This window comes from Artemia franciscana, unplaced genomic scaffold (assembly GCF_032884065.1).
Source record: "Artemia franciscana unplaced genomic scaffold, ASM3288406v1 PGA_scaffold_1179, whole genome shotgun sequence".
In the NCBI taxonomy this organism is placed as follows: Eukaryota; Metazoa; Arthropoda; class Branchiopoda; order Anostraca; family Artemiidae; genus Artemia; species Artemia franciscana.
Genome location: NW_027062617.1, coordinates 1,721,274 through 1,736,111, shown reverse-complemented (window position 1 = coordinate 1,736,111; position 14,838 = coordinate 1,721,274). Strand labels below are relative to the sequence as shown.

Genomic DNA, 14,838 nt, shown 5'->3' with positions numbered 1-14,838 from the left:
GATCACGGATACGTGTTTATTTATTATTTTTTTTCCTAGGGGTGATAGTATCGACCTAGTGGTCATAAAACGTCGCGAGAGGACTTATTTTAACTGAAATTTAAAGTTATAGTGTCTTTTTAAACAAACAAAACAATTGGAGGGCAACTAGACCCCCTCCCACGCTCTTTTATTTTCCCAAAGTCACCGGATAAAATTTAAGATAGCCATTTTGTCAAACATAGTCGAAAAATCTAAGAACTATGTCTTCGAGGACGACTTAATCCCCCGCAGTCTCCGGGGAAAGGGCTGAAAGTTATGAACTTGGCCCATTGTTTACATATAGTATTGGTTACTGGGAAGTATACTGACATTTTCAGAGGGGATTTTTTCTGGCAGTAGGGGGGTCGAGGGTTATGTGAGAGGATTTTTCCATAGAAGAATTTATCATGGGGGAAGATAATATCCATGAAGGGGGTGCTGGGTTTTCCAACGTTATTTTAAAAAAAGAGAAATTAAATAAAAAAACAAGTTTTTTCAACTGAAAGTAAGGAGCAACATTAAAACTTAAAACGAACAGAAATTATTGCGTATATGAAGGAGTTCGTCCCCTCCTCAACACCTCGCTCTTTACTAGGTCCCCTCTCCAATCCATTTTTCTCAAAATCCTCCCATCAAAACTTTGAGAAAGCCATTTAGCCAAAAAAGTAAAATTGATATGCAAATTTCGTTCTAATTATTCATGTACAGTGAGCCAAAATCAAAACCTGCATTAATTCAAAAACAGTCGGAAATTACATAAAAAACAAGTTTTTTTTTTACTGAAATTAAGGAGCAACATTAAAACTTAAAGCGAACAGAAATTATGACGTATATGAAGGAGTTCGTCCCCTCCTCAACACCTCGCTCTTTACGCTAACGTATTTTTAGTAATTTCAAAAGAGCTATTTATTCTAATTAACGGCCATTCTTAAAGAATGGTCATTCTTAAAAGAATCAGAACAAACTCGAATTTTAGTGTAAAGAGCCAGGTATTATGAGGGTGCAAACTCCCTTATATACGTAATAAAAATATACGAATAAAGAAGTTCGTTGCGTGAGTTAATTTGTAAGTTATGTATATTTATTACTAATAAAAACGTTCGTAAATAAAATTAAAAGTTCTGATGGCCTTTTTAAGTAACAAAAAAACTGGAGGGCACTAAGCCCCTCCCCCAACCCTTTTTTCTCAAAATCGTCCGATGAAAACTTTGAGAAAGCCATTTAGCCAAAAAAAAGTAAAATTAATAAGCAAATTTCGTTTTAACTATTCACGTGCGGTGAGCCAAAATCAGAACCTGCATTATTTCAAAAATGTTCAGAAATTAAATACAAAAAAAACACGTTTTTTTTAAAATAAAAGTAAGGAACGACATTAGAACTTAAAACGAACAGAAATTATTCCGTATATGAGAGGGGCTGTCCCCTCCTTAACGCCCCGCTCTTTACGCTAAAGTTCGACTCTTTCTTACATCTCTACTTTTTTAAATAATAAAAAAACTTTAGCGCAAAGAGCGGGGCGTTGAGGAAGGGGAAGCCCCTTTCATATACGGAATAATCTCTGTTCATTTTAAGTTTTAATGTCGCTCCTTACTTTTCGTTAAAACACTTGTTTTTTTTATATATTTAATTCATTAATAAAGCGAGTGATGTTTTGAACAAAATACGCGAGCAACAGATTAATCTACATAGGAGTAATAAAAAAAAAAAAAAAAACAGTGTTTAAAAAAGTGTAATTTGCTGGATGATAAACTTACTTTCATGTGGAACGTTTTCTCGCTCAATGTGGCAAGAATCTGGTAGTGGGATAACATGAATAGACTCTCTATTTCTAGGTTCTTCATATCGATAAAGCTTTGGACTGATTTCAATCAAAGATGAAAGATTTCCATGATAAGTGCTGCAAAAAAAAGATAGAATATATTAGAAATGAAGTAAAACTGAATAAATACAGCGTTTGTTAAGCATGTCTTGACAATTTAACAACCCTTTTCTTTCTTAGCTTTAAGATTAAACCAATGCGTTTCCAAGCGGGAAAACACGTATTTAGGACGTGCAAAAAATTTCTTCTTCAAACAAGGCATTGTCCCTCATCTTTGCTACTTGTTGGGCCCCTCTGACGTCAGGAAAAGAGTTGCGATACTGAACGTAAGAAAAGGAAAAGACACAAGAAATGATTTAGAAGAAACCATGCAGAATATTTGCAATCCTTTCAAAACCCAATATGATAAGGATATGGTGCTCGAGCACATGGAAAAACCAGCATATGCTGAAAAAGTTTAGATCCTTAACAGGTCTGTTTAACCTAAAAATTTTAGAGTTTTACCTAGCTTAAGACCCTTTCTTTGAAAAATTGGATGTGGGCCAGTTAAACAATCAGCACTTGAATGGTTGCCATGTAATGCCCTGTTTTGATTTGTGATTCAAAGCTCGAGTTTCAATGTATTTGCAGATATGTTTTACGGTGAACCTTAAACTTAAGAGAAGTTTTGTTTACGAATTTCGGCACGTCTTGATGGAAGCGGCCGAATTCCAAAATCATAACACCACGCGTGATAAGAAATTAATGCATAATACCTAATATGTAGAATTAAAAGATTTTTGGGATGGCTCAAAAAGCTTAAAAAATGCAATCTTACATCCCATTTGTTTCACTGCTCTGGGTGCCCCCTCCCCGCCCTTAGAAGCAGCTATGGATTTAGAACCGCAAATAAAAATGAATATGAAAAGCCTCTTAAAATTAATAAGAAATCGGATCTTTTCTTTGCTCATATTTATTTTGTGCTTTACAATTTAAACAAGGGGATAATCACTCAGGACTAAAGATTTCCAATATAAGTTTTGCATGATAATACATATTTATAAAGGAAGAACATCTTCGGAATCCTGAATCCTAGGTAACGACACGGAAAATCCAACATTTCAGTTTAATACTATTTATATGTCTCAAAATTGAAACTCATATCATGACTTAACCAGTTCCAGCTATCCGTTTAAACGGCCTCAATGTCCAAAAACCGACTAAACGTAGAGGACCCAAGCCAATTGACTTGGACCTTTTTGCTTTAAAAATGACTGCACTGCACCCAGAGCAGTGAATTATTGGAAAAAATAAACTTGGACTAAATGAATAATTCAAAAAAGTACATATACAGGTTTTCAGGATTGGTTCTTTGTAGTTATATTTGTAAAGTTTTCTCATTTATCTGATTAATACCTAGAGTAATAATTATAACAATAATTTAAATATCGACCACTATGCACATACTTATGAAAAGCAGATTCGAAAAAAAGAAAGAATAACAGAAAAAGAAAAACAAACAAACCACATTAACAATCAAACAACAAGAGCAAAAAATCAACATCACTATAAGCAAACATAAACCATTTTGTATTGTAATTAAAATTTGGATAAAATTTGAATGTTCAGTTAAAATGTTCGACATTTGTAAATATAGCCTCGTATCGCCTCTCGTATCTCTTATTCTAGGAGATAAAACAGGCCTTTCAAAAAATACGGAAAAAAACAAGGCTCAAATCCCAAAAATGGCCCTCATTTCGCAGAAGTTGACTCTGTGCATCACCTTGTTCTTTTTTCATTTCATTTTTATTACTGATTTGTGTTGCCTATATTCAAAATGCAAATTGTGTACTGGTCTTCAGAAGGCAGAGGAGGGTTAGCCCTGCTCCTCTTTGTGGTAGTTTCTGCTCGATATGAGTGTGACTTGGTTATTTATTTAATTTCTATTCGTTTTGGGTTTCATTTTTTTTATTGATAGTGTTATATTACAGTTTTATGCTTAAAGACTTGTTAGACTTTATTTCTGCTCGTTTTTGGTTTAATACAGCTCTTTACTTTTCTTTGAAAAACTATTTTTGTGGAATACGTTTTCAAAAACTAGTTTCTGTTTGTTTTCAATTGACAGTTTTTTCATTGGTTACGAAAAGAATCTATCACATCTTTTCGGCTTTTCCGTACAAAAATTTTAACGATAAATACTTTGGACTGATGGATACAGGGAAAACATTCAAGCATATGGGTTGAAAATTTGCACAAACTTTGGGGTTCTATAGGGCTGACGGAATCCTGACCCCCATCATGTTAAAACTAGAGTATAGACATATTAATCAACTATCTTTCTCCGCATGCCCTGAAAGTTTCAACTTTATTCCCTTATTCTTTACTGAGATATCACAAATACAACATTCGAAAACTTTGGATGCACTTAGTGCGCTTTGATCTAATTTAATTTGTAACTCAACAGTCCCTGACAATCCTACATGCCTTAAAATATCGCAGACAAGCCCTTTGGAAGAACTGGAAGCATGTAGCGTCTTCTGATTTAGTTTAATATCCTTGAAAACATAACCTGAAGGTCCAACACCACACTTTAATTTTTTCCTGCTTTCACTGAAATTTCTTTCGCAGAATTTCACAACCACAGTTCCACGTAGTTGCTATACACGCGTAGTTCCACGTAGTTGCCATACTTGTGTCGCGACTGCGACACAAGTAGTCGCAGTCGCAAGACGTCACTGTCACTGTGTCGAGTATTCGCAGTAACTGTTGCATGTAATTGTAGTCGCAGTCATAAGTAGCTTCAAACGCCAGGAGTTGTTACAGCAAAGTCACATGTAGCAGCAATGGCAGTTCCAAGTAGTCAGAATCGCAGTTAGTCACACACGCAAGCAGCTACAAGTAGCCACAACTGCTTATAACTACAAGCAGTTACAGTAGTAAATAGTCACAGTAGCAATAGTAGTTGCAGTAGTAGCCCTGAAAGGCTCAATCTTCACGTTCTGGACCTTAACCGTTCCTGAGACACCGCTGATAAGCCTGTTTGACGACCTACATGCATATGGTGCGTTTTTAGTTTTTTCAACATACATCCCAACATCCTTTGAAATTTCCATCATAGTTTCCTTATCCGTTACAGCCTTTTAACATCCATATTTAATTATACATCCACCTCAACATGCCCAGAAAGCTTCAACTTGATACCTTTAGCTGTTCCTAAGATATCGGATATACGCCATTATGATGAACTTGGACGGACATAGTGTCTTTTTATTTAGTTCAAGCACCTCAATAACATGCTCTGAAAGTTCAAACCTAGCACCCTAGCTGTTTTGGGATATTGCAAATACAGCCTTTTGACAATCTGAACGCATATAGTACCAATTCATTTAATTTTCCACCCCGCAATTTTCATTGAAAAATAAAATTTAACAGCCTATTCTCTTCCTATAACATTGTATCTATGCCATTTTGACCACATGAATGCACTTAAACCCTTTTAATTTAGTTCAATTGTAGTAGCCCTGAAAAATTCAACTTAATATCCTCAGCCGAGATATTACTGATACGTCCTATTGACAGGTACCATGCACATAGTGCCTTTTGATTCGGTTTTATAGCAATCCCTCAACATTCTCTGAAGTGTCTACTTCATACTCTAAACTTTCCGAAGAATAATTAAAAAAAAAACTTCCGAAAAAGAAGTTTTTCAGAGAAAAGTAAAGGCAATATTAAACTTAATTTCAGCAGAAATAAAAACCTATAATAATTCAAACTAAAAACGACCATAAATTACTACCCAAAAATGGAACCCAAAACGCATAGAAATTAAATAAACAATGATAGCAAACAATCATACAGCAGGCATTAATATAAATGAATCATAGAGTTGCCTCCTTCCCAAACTCTAAAAGTCTAAAGCCAGTTGCTTCATGGGCGCTTTACTGAAAATGAATTATATTACAAATATTTTCTTTCTGTACTTATTACAACATTGAACATAAAACAAAAATTACAGTGAAATGCAATCTTGAACTGACGAGCTTTCAGCAATTAATATCATCATATAAAATATTCAGTTTCATTTTATTATTTCTGTCCAAGACGATAGTTTTCACTACAGACAAGAATTTGGCGACTGCCCGCTTCCCTAACTATAAAGATTTATAGCCTACTGCATGGGGGGGGGGAGACTGCTTGCCTTCAAATCACTTTCGATTCTTGAAAAGAGCACCAGGAGTTTTTTTTTTTTTCAATCGAATGAGCCCCTTCCAAAGTTTCTACGAGAACTCTCTGCTGAAAGAGCGCATTGCTGAAAAAAGAAAAAATAATGCACAGGCCCCACTTCGCTCTTTACTTTACCAGCGCTATTGCGCTGCCTATGATATATGTATATATACTGATAAACTAATAAATACTCTTTATAACTTCTCTCAGCACCTGGAGGCCAACAGTCCTCGTAGAAGTGTTCAGGCCTTTAGACCAACATCGTCCCTCGGTATTTAAGTATGTACTATTAGCTTTCCTTACTCCAAAACAAGATTTGCCCAAAGGAATTTGAATGTCATCAGCTTTCTGTTGCCATTAATTCTGATATTGAATTTCAGTTCCATTTTACTTGTTATAAGATAATTTAGCGACGATAACTTTGAAGGCAGAATTGGCCAATCATGGCAAATAAAAATAAAATCTAACATGTGAAACAAGTCCAATAATAGTGGAAAGAACAGTATGTATATCGGACTTATTTTTATTGCTCTACATAATTTTTAAAAGATTCACTATAGACACGTGAATCACTACTTGGAAGGAGAAATTATAATACTCCAAAGGTCAATTAAAGAGCTGGTTCATTTACGAATAGGCTCCATTATGAGGTTACTTATTTGTATATTTTCTTGGATTTTAATTTTTACTTTGTTTCTCGTTAATTTTTAGCCGTTGTTTTTTTTAGATCGATGGGTATTTTCAAGTCAACACTTTAGTTTTTCTTAACATTTCGCTCTTTTCACATGCAATCATTGGTCTGAAAGATCGGCCATTTCATTCACGACTATTGGCCTTATCCCGTTGTTCTTTATTCAAGTCTTAGGTGTTTCACGGATTTTTTTTATACAGAATTTAAAAAAACGCTTTAAGAATAACTTTACCGAACAGTAAGGAAGGATATTGCACCATATTGTGTTATTTAAGTTTTCGAACAATGTTTGAGAATATAAGTAAGGTATTATTATTATCTTTGAGACCATTATTACTGAGCTGATTCGATCCTCAGACCGTGTAGGTTGTCAGCACCAGAACGCACTGGTTACAAAATTTATTTTAGTAAACTCACACATTTGTTCTTTACTAAAGGAATGAATATGACAAGAAGCTTCCAAAAAAGCAGAAAGAATTCTCTATAGTATTCGCCCCAAAGTTGACACGAATGATGAGTCCACGTTCAATCTTATCCCAGTCCACTCAAAGTTTTCGGAGGGATGATGCCGATACATTACCATCATTGGAAAAAAAAGAAAAATAATTCTGGAAGCGATTGCAATAACTTTAATAAAGATTTTTTCTTTTTCGGAGGGGGAGCAAGCGGAAGTTACTCACATAACAAATTCTAAAGAACTTCGTACCAGGACTGTGCCCATCATCCCACTGAACATTTTCCCCCATTTGGACATGTTGGAACGACTCAAGATGAAAGCTGAATACAAACTAAATGCTATTCACGTCACCACAAATGTTCATGTGGAGGATGACTCCTTTGTGTGAAAACAAAAGTTCTTAAATTAAAAAAGGCGTAGTCTTTCGAAATTTGGCAGATTTTATAATTTGATTGGGATATAATGGATTCTTCAAAGACACATGCATACCTTTTAGAAAACTGAGACCCAAATACCAGAGGCATGAGAATTGATATATGGGGTCACATTTGGGATGATCCTTCTCGGAAAATCCAACTCCAACGGGTGAGAGCCCACTGTGCAAGAAATCTGCGGATCACTCTCTGCTTCAAGAGCCTTCAGACAGCCGGCTCGGTCATCCCACTTTACAAGTCTTGCATCAGACCCATAACTGAATTTCGATGCCTGCTGCAGACTGGAGCTCCGACACCGCTGTTTACATCTACTTTAGAGGATCCCGAAAAGGACTAATGGGCAGGTTAGGTCATTACCCATTGCTTTCTCAAGTCTCTTAGTGGAAGGTTTAATGTGCCGTCGATAATGTGGCGTCGGTTTAATGTGGCCTTCTATAAGTAAAAATATTCACCTCCATAGGAAGATCAATTTTTGAAGATATTTTCGGTTAGTGCTTCTTCTAACAGTGACTTTAAGAAGTACCTCAATCCTTCTTGTCAAAAATCGATGGCTTTGGATCCGGTTTCCGAGTTTGAAGTCCGTAGAATCGTCTCTGAGTAAATAGGGTCTTCCTCTTGTGGACCTGACCAAATTCCTGCCAAGGCATTAAAGTTTATTTTACCTTCTATTCTATCTCCTCTCACCATTCTTGTTAACTTATCATTTCTGATTGGAACTTTTCCTAGTGCCCTAAAATCTGCCAAATCAGTTATTCTCCATAAGCATGGTTCTAGAGATGATCCTTCTAATTTTCGACAAATTTCTCTTTTATCAGCCTTTAGTAAAATTTTAGAAAAATAGATGTACTCTAAACTTTTGTCGTTTCTTAATAAAAAACAATTTTTTCCATTGCAATAAGTTTGGTTTTTGTCCCTAAAAACCCCACAGAATATGCTTGCATGGCCTTGCTGAAATTCATTCACAAGGCACTTGCAGCTGTAATTTTCCTTGATGTCAGAAAAGCGTTTGACAGCATATCACATAATATCCTACTCTCCAAAATGGAAAAAATAGGGATACGGAGATACAGTTAACATTGATTTGAAACTTATTTATCTGAAAGGTCTAACAGTATTGACACTAAGCTTCAATATCAATACCGTATTGATTTTGGTGTCCCTCAAGGGTCTATCCTAAGACCTGTTTTATTTCCTATATTCATCAACGATCTTTTTATTGCCATATCTGAACAAACTAAACGGAGTTGCTGCAGTATTTGTGATCAAAATTTTGTTCCACCTGGTGACGCAGCTCAAGATCCAGTGCTATTTACATTTGCAGATGATAGTACTCTATCATCTGTTCAGGTCTGTTTGGGTGTTCAGAAATTAATGATTCTTTCCTTATCAAGCAAATGTATTCTGTTCGAGAAAGAACCTTTGCTTGGTTCGATGCAAGTCACCTTGCCCTAAATGTGGCTAAATCTAAACTACTTATGTTTTACAGATAAGGTACTTCTTGTCCTTTGGTTGAAACTAATTCTACCACTGAGGTTGACATAATTCGTACCCCTGATAGACATGTACGATTCCAGGGTACTTTATTAGACGCAAAATTAGAATTATTAGAGTCAATTAATAGAATCAAAATTATTAGACTTCAAATATCAATATGCTCTCGTGAAACTTAAGGTCTCCAGAAACCTAGGAGTTCTTCGGAAACTTCGTCGTTGTTGCCCTGGTTCAATATTAAAGGTCCTCTTATACTCTCTCATCCAATCTTATAAGTACTACTGTCCAACAGCATGGCTAACGACATTCTTATTTTTTACATTTCCTGTTTTCAAAATATGTAACAGAGCAATTAAATTAGTGTCAGAGATGACATACCAGCCCAGCATGAATGTATGAGATGGTAAATCCCTATACATGTTTCTTTCCTCTTGCTTCATTCTTAAGCATTTTCATGGACTTGTCCCTAACTTCTTCGAAACGATTATATTTTTTAAATTCTGAACTACGAAATGACGAACTACGTAATTGCCGTGCAGAAGCGTCTACTCCGGTATAGGCAAGATCTTGATCCAACAAGTGATATATATAGACTTCTGAAATAGATGATAATCTGTTGTTGATTACGTAGTGTTGTGCATTGCTGTTTTTTTTTCCTAATTTTCTACTCCATATTTTGTGGATTTATACACCATGATGGGTAATAAAATTATAATAATAATAATGAATCTTGTGTTTCTTTTTCTCTCAGAAATAACACAGATATTTTCATTCATAAAACCAAAACTATAAGATCATGCCTAGACAGTTATTTCTACCCTCCCTTCTTCTTCTCCCTCTATTTTTCCTCTTCAATTTGTTTAATTCATTTATTTTGGTTGGCATGGTAGTTTTTGGTGTTGCTTAATTTTTTTCTTTCTCTTCTTGTCCTTCTGTTTGATTTTAGAGCTATTATTTAATGTTATGTTTAGTCTTCCACTCTCACAGGCCAAAGAGCCTTTGTGGGGGTCTATAGTTCTGTAATTTTTTCTGTGTTTCTTTTGAATAAATTGATTGGTTGGTTGATCCTTCTAAAAAGCAATCTCATATAGTAACCCCCATTGTCCAGCCACCACGAAGGCACACACCTTGGTCCAATTATTTTAAGGTTGAAACGCCAAGAACTGAGCGCTTGAAAAACAGCTTTGATCAAGGGTAAACTTCGATTTGGCCTTGTGGACTTTTTCCCTAAAACTCTCACTGTCAATTCCTTCGAAAGAAGATTCAACAGACATCCACAACCAAGTGGTGGAGTGAGGGAAAAAAATTAGTGGCATACAAAATACTTAAAAGGCAACACGAATATAGGGGGGAAATCATATACGAGTAGCAATAATAATTTCAAAAGACAAACAAAGGGGTTTGCCGATTTTGGACAACTCAATACAACCTGGAATCACCACAAAAGTTAAGAACTCCTAATTTCAAAATAGTCATTCAAATAAAATTTTCTAGTTAAGATTTCTGTGCAAGATTTCTTTTGAACACCTAATACTCATCATAAATTTTCTAAGCACTTGTGCAACGCACAACCAAAAATTACAGAAAATAAAAGTGTTGTCTCCTATTAAAGGAAAATTAACCAAACAAATAATTTTACAAAGTAAAAGGTATTGATATAAAAACCAACTTACTTTTCAAATACAACAATATCATCCCCACCAGTGTATCTTCTAGCTAACCGAAGAGCCAAGTCATTTGCTTCTGAGCCAGAATTCAGCAAAAAACAAACCGAAAGTTTTTCTGGTAAAGTTTCGAGAAGTTTCTTTAGATATCTTTTTTGTACATCACAAACATAGCCTTGGGAACAAGCAGCTCTTGCCATTTGACTCTGGCCAGCTGATACAACATGAGGGTGGCAATGTCCAACTGAAATTAGTGGTGCCATCAGGTATCATTATTTAACAGCACACATTTTTATTTTAAATCTTGAAACCATTCTTAATTTAAAAAAATAACCATTTACTTGATACTGGTCAGTTGAAAAAACATGAGGGTAGAAATGTAAAAGCTGAAATTAAAGGGGTTATCAAGAATTGTAACCCAAAAGTTTAAAGCTTTAAACCATTCTACTTTTACAATGAAATATAGACATTTGACCCTGGCCAGCCAATACAACATTAGGCCAGAAATGACCAACTGAAATCAGTGGCACTATCAGATATCACTATAGAAAAGCTAAGGAAAGATCATCATGGCAAACCACTGTTGCTGCCTTAATCACCTCCAGGCGTAGACGGACCAAATTAACTAAGTAAGCAATCATCCATTTGAAGTAAATTATAGCCTATATCATATAGATTTGTGAGCGAACAAAATTTAGCTTACCCGTCACTCGTTGTTGCGATCTTGAAAGAAAGAAAAATTCCCCAGTGGGAAATTCCCCCTGGCGAAAAACTTCCCTTCAAATAAATATTCCACGGAAGATTCTCCCCCTCGGATCCCCCTTTCCTGTTAAAAATTCACCCCGTGTATTATGACTCCCATTTTTTAATTTAAGGCATCAGAAAAATTTCCCCCAGAAAATTCTCCTGTGGACCATTCTCCACGAAAATCAGAAGGGCCCAAGGCTCTCTCAATTTACCCCCTCCCCAACTTTCAAAAGTGAACCTCTTACCCTCCCACAACAAAACCGGTTTAGTAGTCTCTCGGTCCAGGGTGGTGAGTTCAAGCCTCACGACAAACCTTCCTACAACAAACCGAATGATGATATTTCACTTTTAGGGTACATTCTCCCAACTCCCAGCATTATTTCTTATACTTACACCCTGCCAAACTTACCTCAGAATAAGGCTTTTTTTGAAGAAATCTGTTGCTAAAGAGTTTGATAAAAAATAAAGTTATCATTTCCCTGTTTTCCTCCTTACGAACGCCAAAAGTAGGAATTTTTAAAAGTTAGTAGAGTTAGAAGCAACAGCAAAATTGAACCATATTGATGTAATTGCAGTTACTGAAGTCTAGGTACACAATCCAGATCTCCTTTAAATGACTGGTTTTCAGGAGTTTATAAAGCTACGCCCAGTTGGCCACTCACTGGGGGAAAAAAGGAGGAGTAACGATTTTCACAATGGATTGTCTATCTCCTACCCTCCTCCATGTGCCAGGTCTAGGTGATAGCGACGAAATCATCTGGATATCTACTAAGCCCAAATGCCTACCACGGCCTTACACTAATTTAATAATTTGCGCATTTTATTATTCACCCGGACAGAATGCTTTTTTCTCATCGTAATTTTCATGATAGGCTACAAACAAGTCTTGACTTTGTGATGAGAAAGTATCCAAATGGCGATATTTTTATAGCAGGAGACGCAAACGAACCAAGTCTTAATTATCTGTGCAAAGATCGGAAGCTTAAGCAAATTGTTGATTTCCCTACTACAAAAGCTGGAACCAGTTTGGATGTTATTAGCACCAACCTTAAAACCTTTTACAGTGTTCCCCTCCCCCCCTCAGTGGTAGCTATCATTTCATGCTACATTTGACACCACTACTAATTTTTAAAACAAAGTATTCAGTTTCTGAATTTTCGTACCGGCCAATAACAAGTCAAGGTCTTATTGATTTTGGATCTCAGATTACGTCTGAGAGTTGGGATGATGCTTTGTCGTGCTTAATTCAAAGGTTAGATTGTTTCAAACAAAATTAATGACAAATTACCAAAATTGTTTCCCAGAGGTTACCAAGAAGGTATGTTCCTCAGATAAACCTTATGTTAACGAAAAAATAAAAGGACTAATCCATTTGAAACTAAAACTTTTTTGCCTCAAAAAGAAAGAGTTTCTTTGTTTACATAACCATATGTAAACAAAGAAAAAGAAGAAGAAATACGTCGTGCTGCTTCTCGTTATGGTAAGAATAAGTTAAATTACTTAAAACAGAGCAAATCTCAGCAAAGATTTAAGAAAGTGAAATAAATAGGTGGTTGCTCGTGCAAGAACTTTGATTTTCGTTCTGATTTTCTTCCAGAATATATATATAAATATATATATATATATATATATATATATATATATATATATATATATATATATATATATATATATATATAATATGAATATTATTGAACATAAATAATAGAGTTTTATCAACCTTTGATTCATAGAAGAGAAAAACAATCTATGAACTTGAAAATTAAATTAATCGCCTATATAGTCTATAGAAGACGCAGTAAAACAGCATGACAAAAAATAACAGTATATATTAAGAGGTCACTGAACATAATTTGAATTCAAGTCCGATGTACCGGCCACTCTGAGTCTGATAGAATCTCCAAATTTATTCAGCAGCATATGATTAATTAAACTCAACATTGATATACAAACACTGCAATATGAAATAAATATATACTTCGAAATAGTAAGTAAATATCATAAATGCTAATGGATATATTAGTATGAACATATAATTCAGAAGTAAGTTCCAGCTTCTAGCATATTTTTATTTTCCTTTTATTGGCTATTTTTTTGGAAATATTTTCAAAATTAATTTCAGTCTTATTTTAATTGATATAGTTTTATTATAGGTTAATGGTACGAATGTTCGTAAAGTTTCTTCAGCTTTTTTGCTTAATAAATAGAATATGGGATTGCATTTAGCTTGTGCAACTTTTTTTTCAATAAACCTTTCATTACGAGCTTTGGCGTGGATGGGGCAGGATTCTCAATCATACGGATTAAAAATCTTCATCATTTCTGGTCTTCTATAAGGCTTAAGTCATCTTAACATCCATCCTCTTGATATCCTTGGATATAGACATATCTTAATCTACTATCTTATTAAAAGAATCTGGTCATTTTCTGTTTTGTGGCAATTGTTGGCATGTTTGTATAAATACACGTCTACAGTAAGTCACCTCAAATAACATATTAAAAAAAAAAAAACAATTTTACAGATCATAGATTAATGGAAAAAAAATCCTCAGTGAGGTTCCCTTGGTCCTGTGTATTTGAAGCCAATTGACTAAATAAAAAAAATAATGGCCCTATTCCAAGCAAACCAATATATTCAAATTCTTCTCGTGCATCAATACTCATTTGGCCATAATCATACAAATCTAAATTACAAGCCAATCGCTGGTTTTTCGCATATTAGGGCTATCTTGGCTCAGGAACTCGCAGTATATTTTAGAACAGTTTTTGACCTTTTTTATGGGCCTTCAGACAAACCAATTTTTCTCTTTAGCTTTTCTTTGTGCATTTGGGTCCCCTTGGCCCAAGACTTTAAGGATACAAGTTCCAAACCAATCAAAGAAAAAACCTTGCTATGGCTCTTCTTTGGGCCTTGTTTTCTACAGGCTGATGTCTCCCAGCCTATTTATGTAAATGTTACGGTCCCCGTTATCTAAAGACCAACAGGTGTGCTTCCAACTAATCAGGGACAAAGTTTTTTGCCTATTTTTGGTCCCCCTCCCCCTACGCCAGCCAAGTCCTCATTTTTTCAGGTCCCTCTGTCCAAGGGAACAATCTCTACAAGTTTCAAGTCAATCGGGGCAACTAAATGAAATATGCCCATTTTTTTTTTTTTTACTATAAAACCTATCCTTGAACAATGCTATGTTAGCATAATTCACGACATTGTCCCTGGGGCTCCAAGGGTCACGTTATCCCCCAAGGTATATTTATTGGACCTCTGGTCACATGGGTGCCTTGGAGCAAAGCAGGCCACTAAAAGGGGGCCAGTT

The 14,838-nt window shown here is 35.3% G+C and overlaps 1 protein-coding gene across 1 annotated transcript in view; it reads right to left on the bottom strand.

Moving 5' to 3' along the window:
* Positions 1–14,838, bottom strand: part of LOC136041206 (ethanolamine-phosphate phospho-lyase-like) — a 52,430-nt gene that overhangs the window by 24,284 nt on the left and 13,308 nt on the right. The window contains exons 3-4 of the mRNA XM_065725783.1: positions 10,790–11,024; positions 1,776–1,918 (exon numbers count right to left, since the gene is read on the bottom strand). Coding sequence (XP_065581855.1) covers positions 1,776–1,918; positions 10,790–11,024 — 378 coding nt within the window. The remainder of the gene's footprint in view (positions 1–1,775; positions 1,919–10,789; positions 11,025–14,838) is intronic.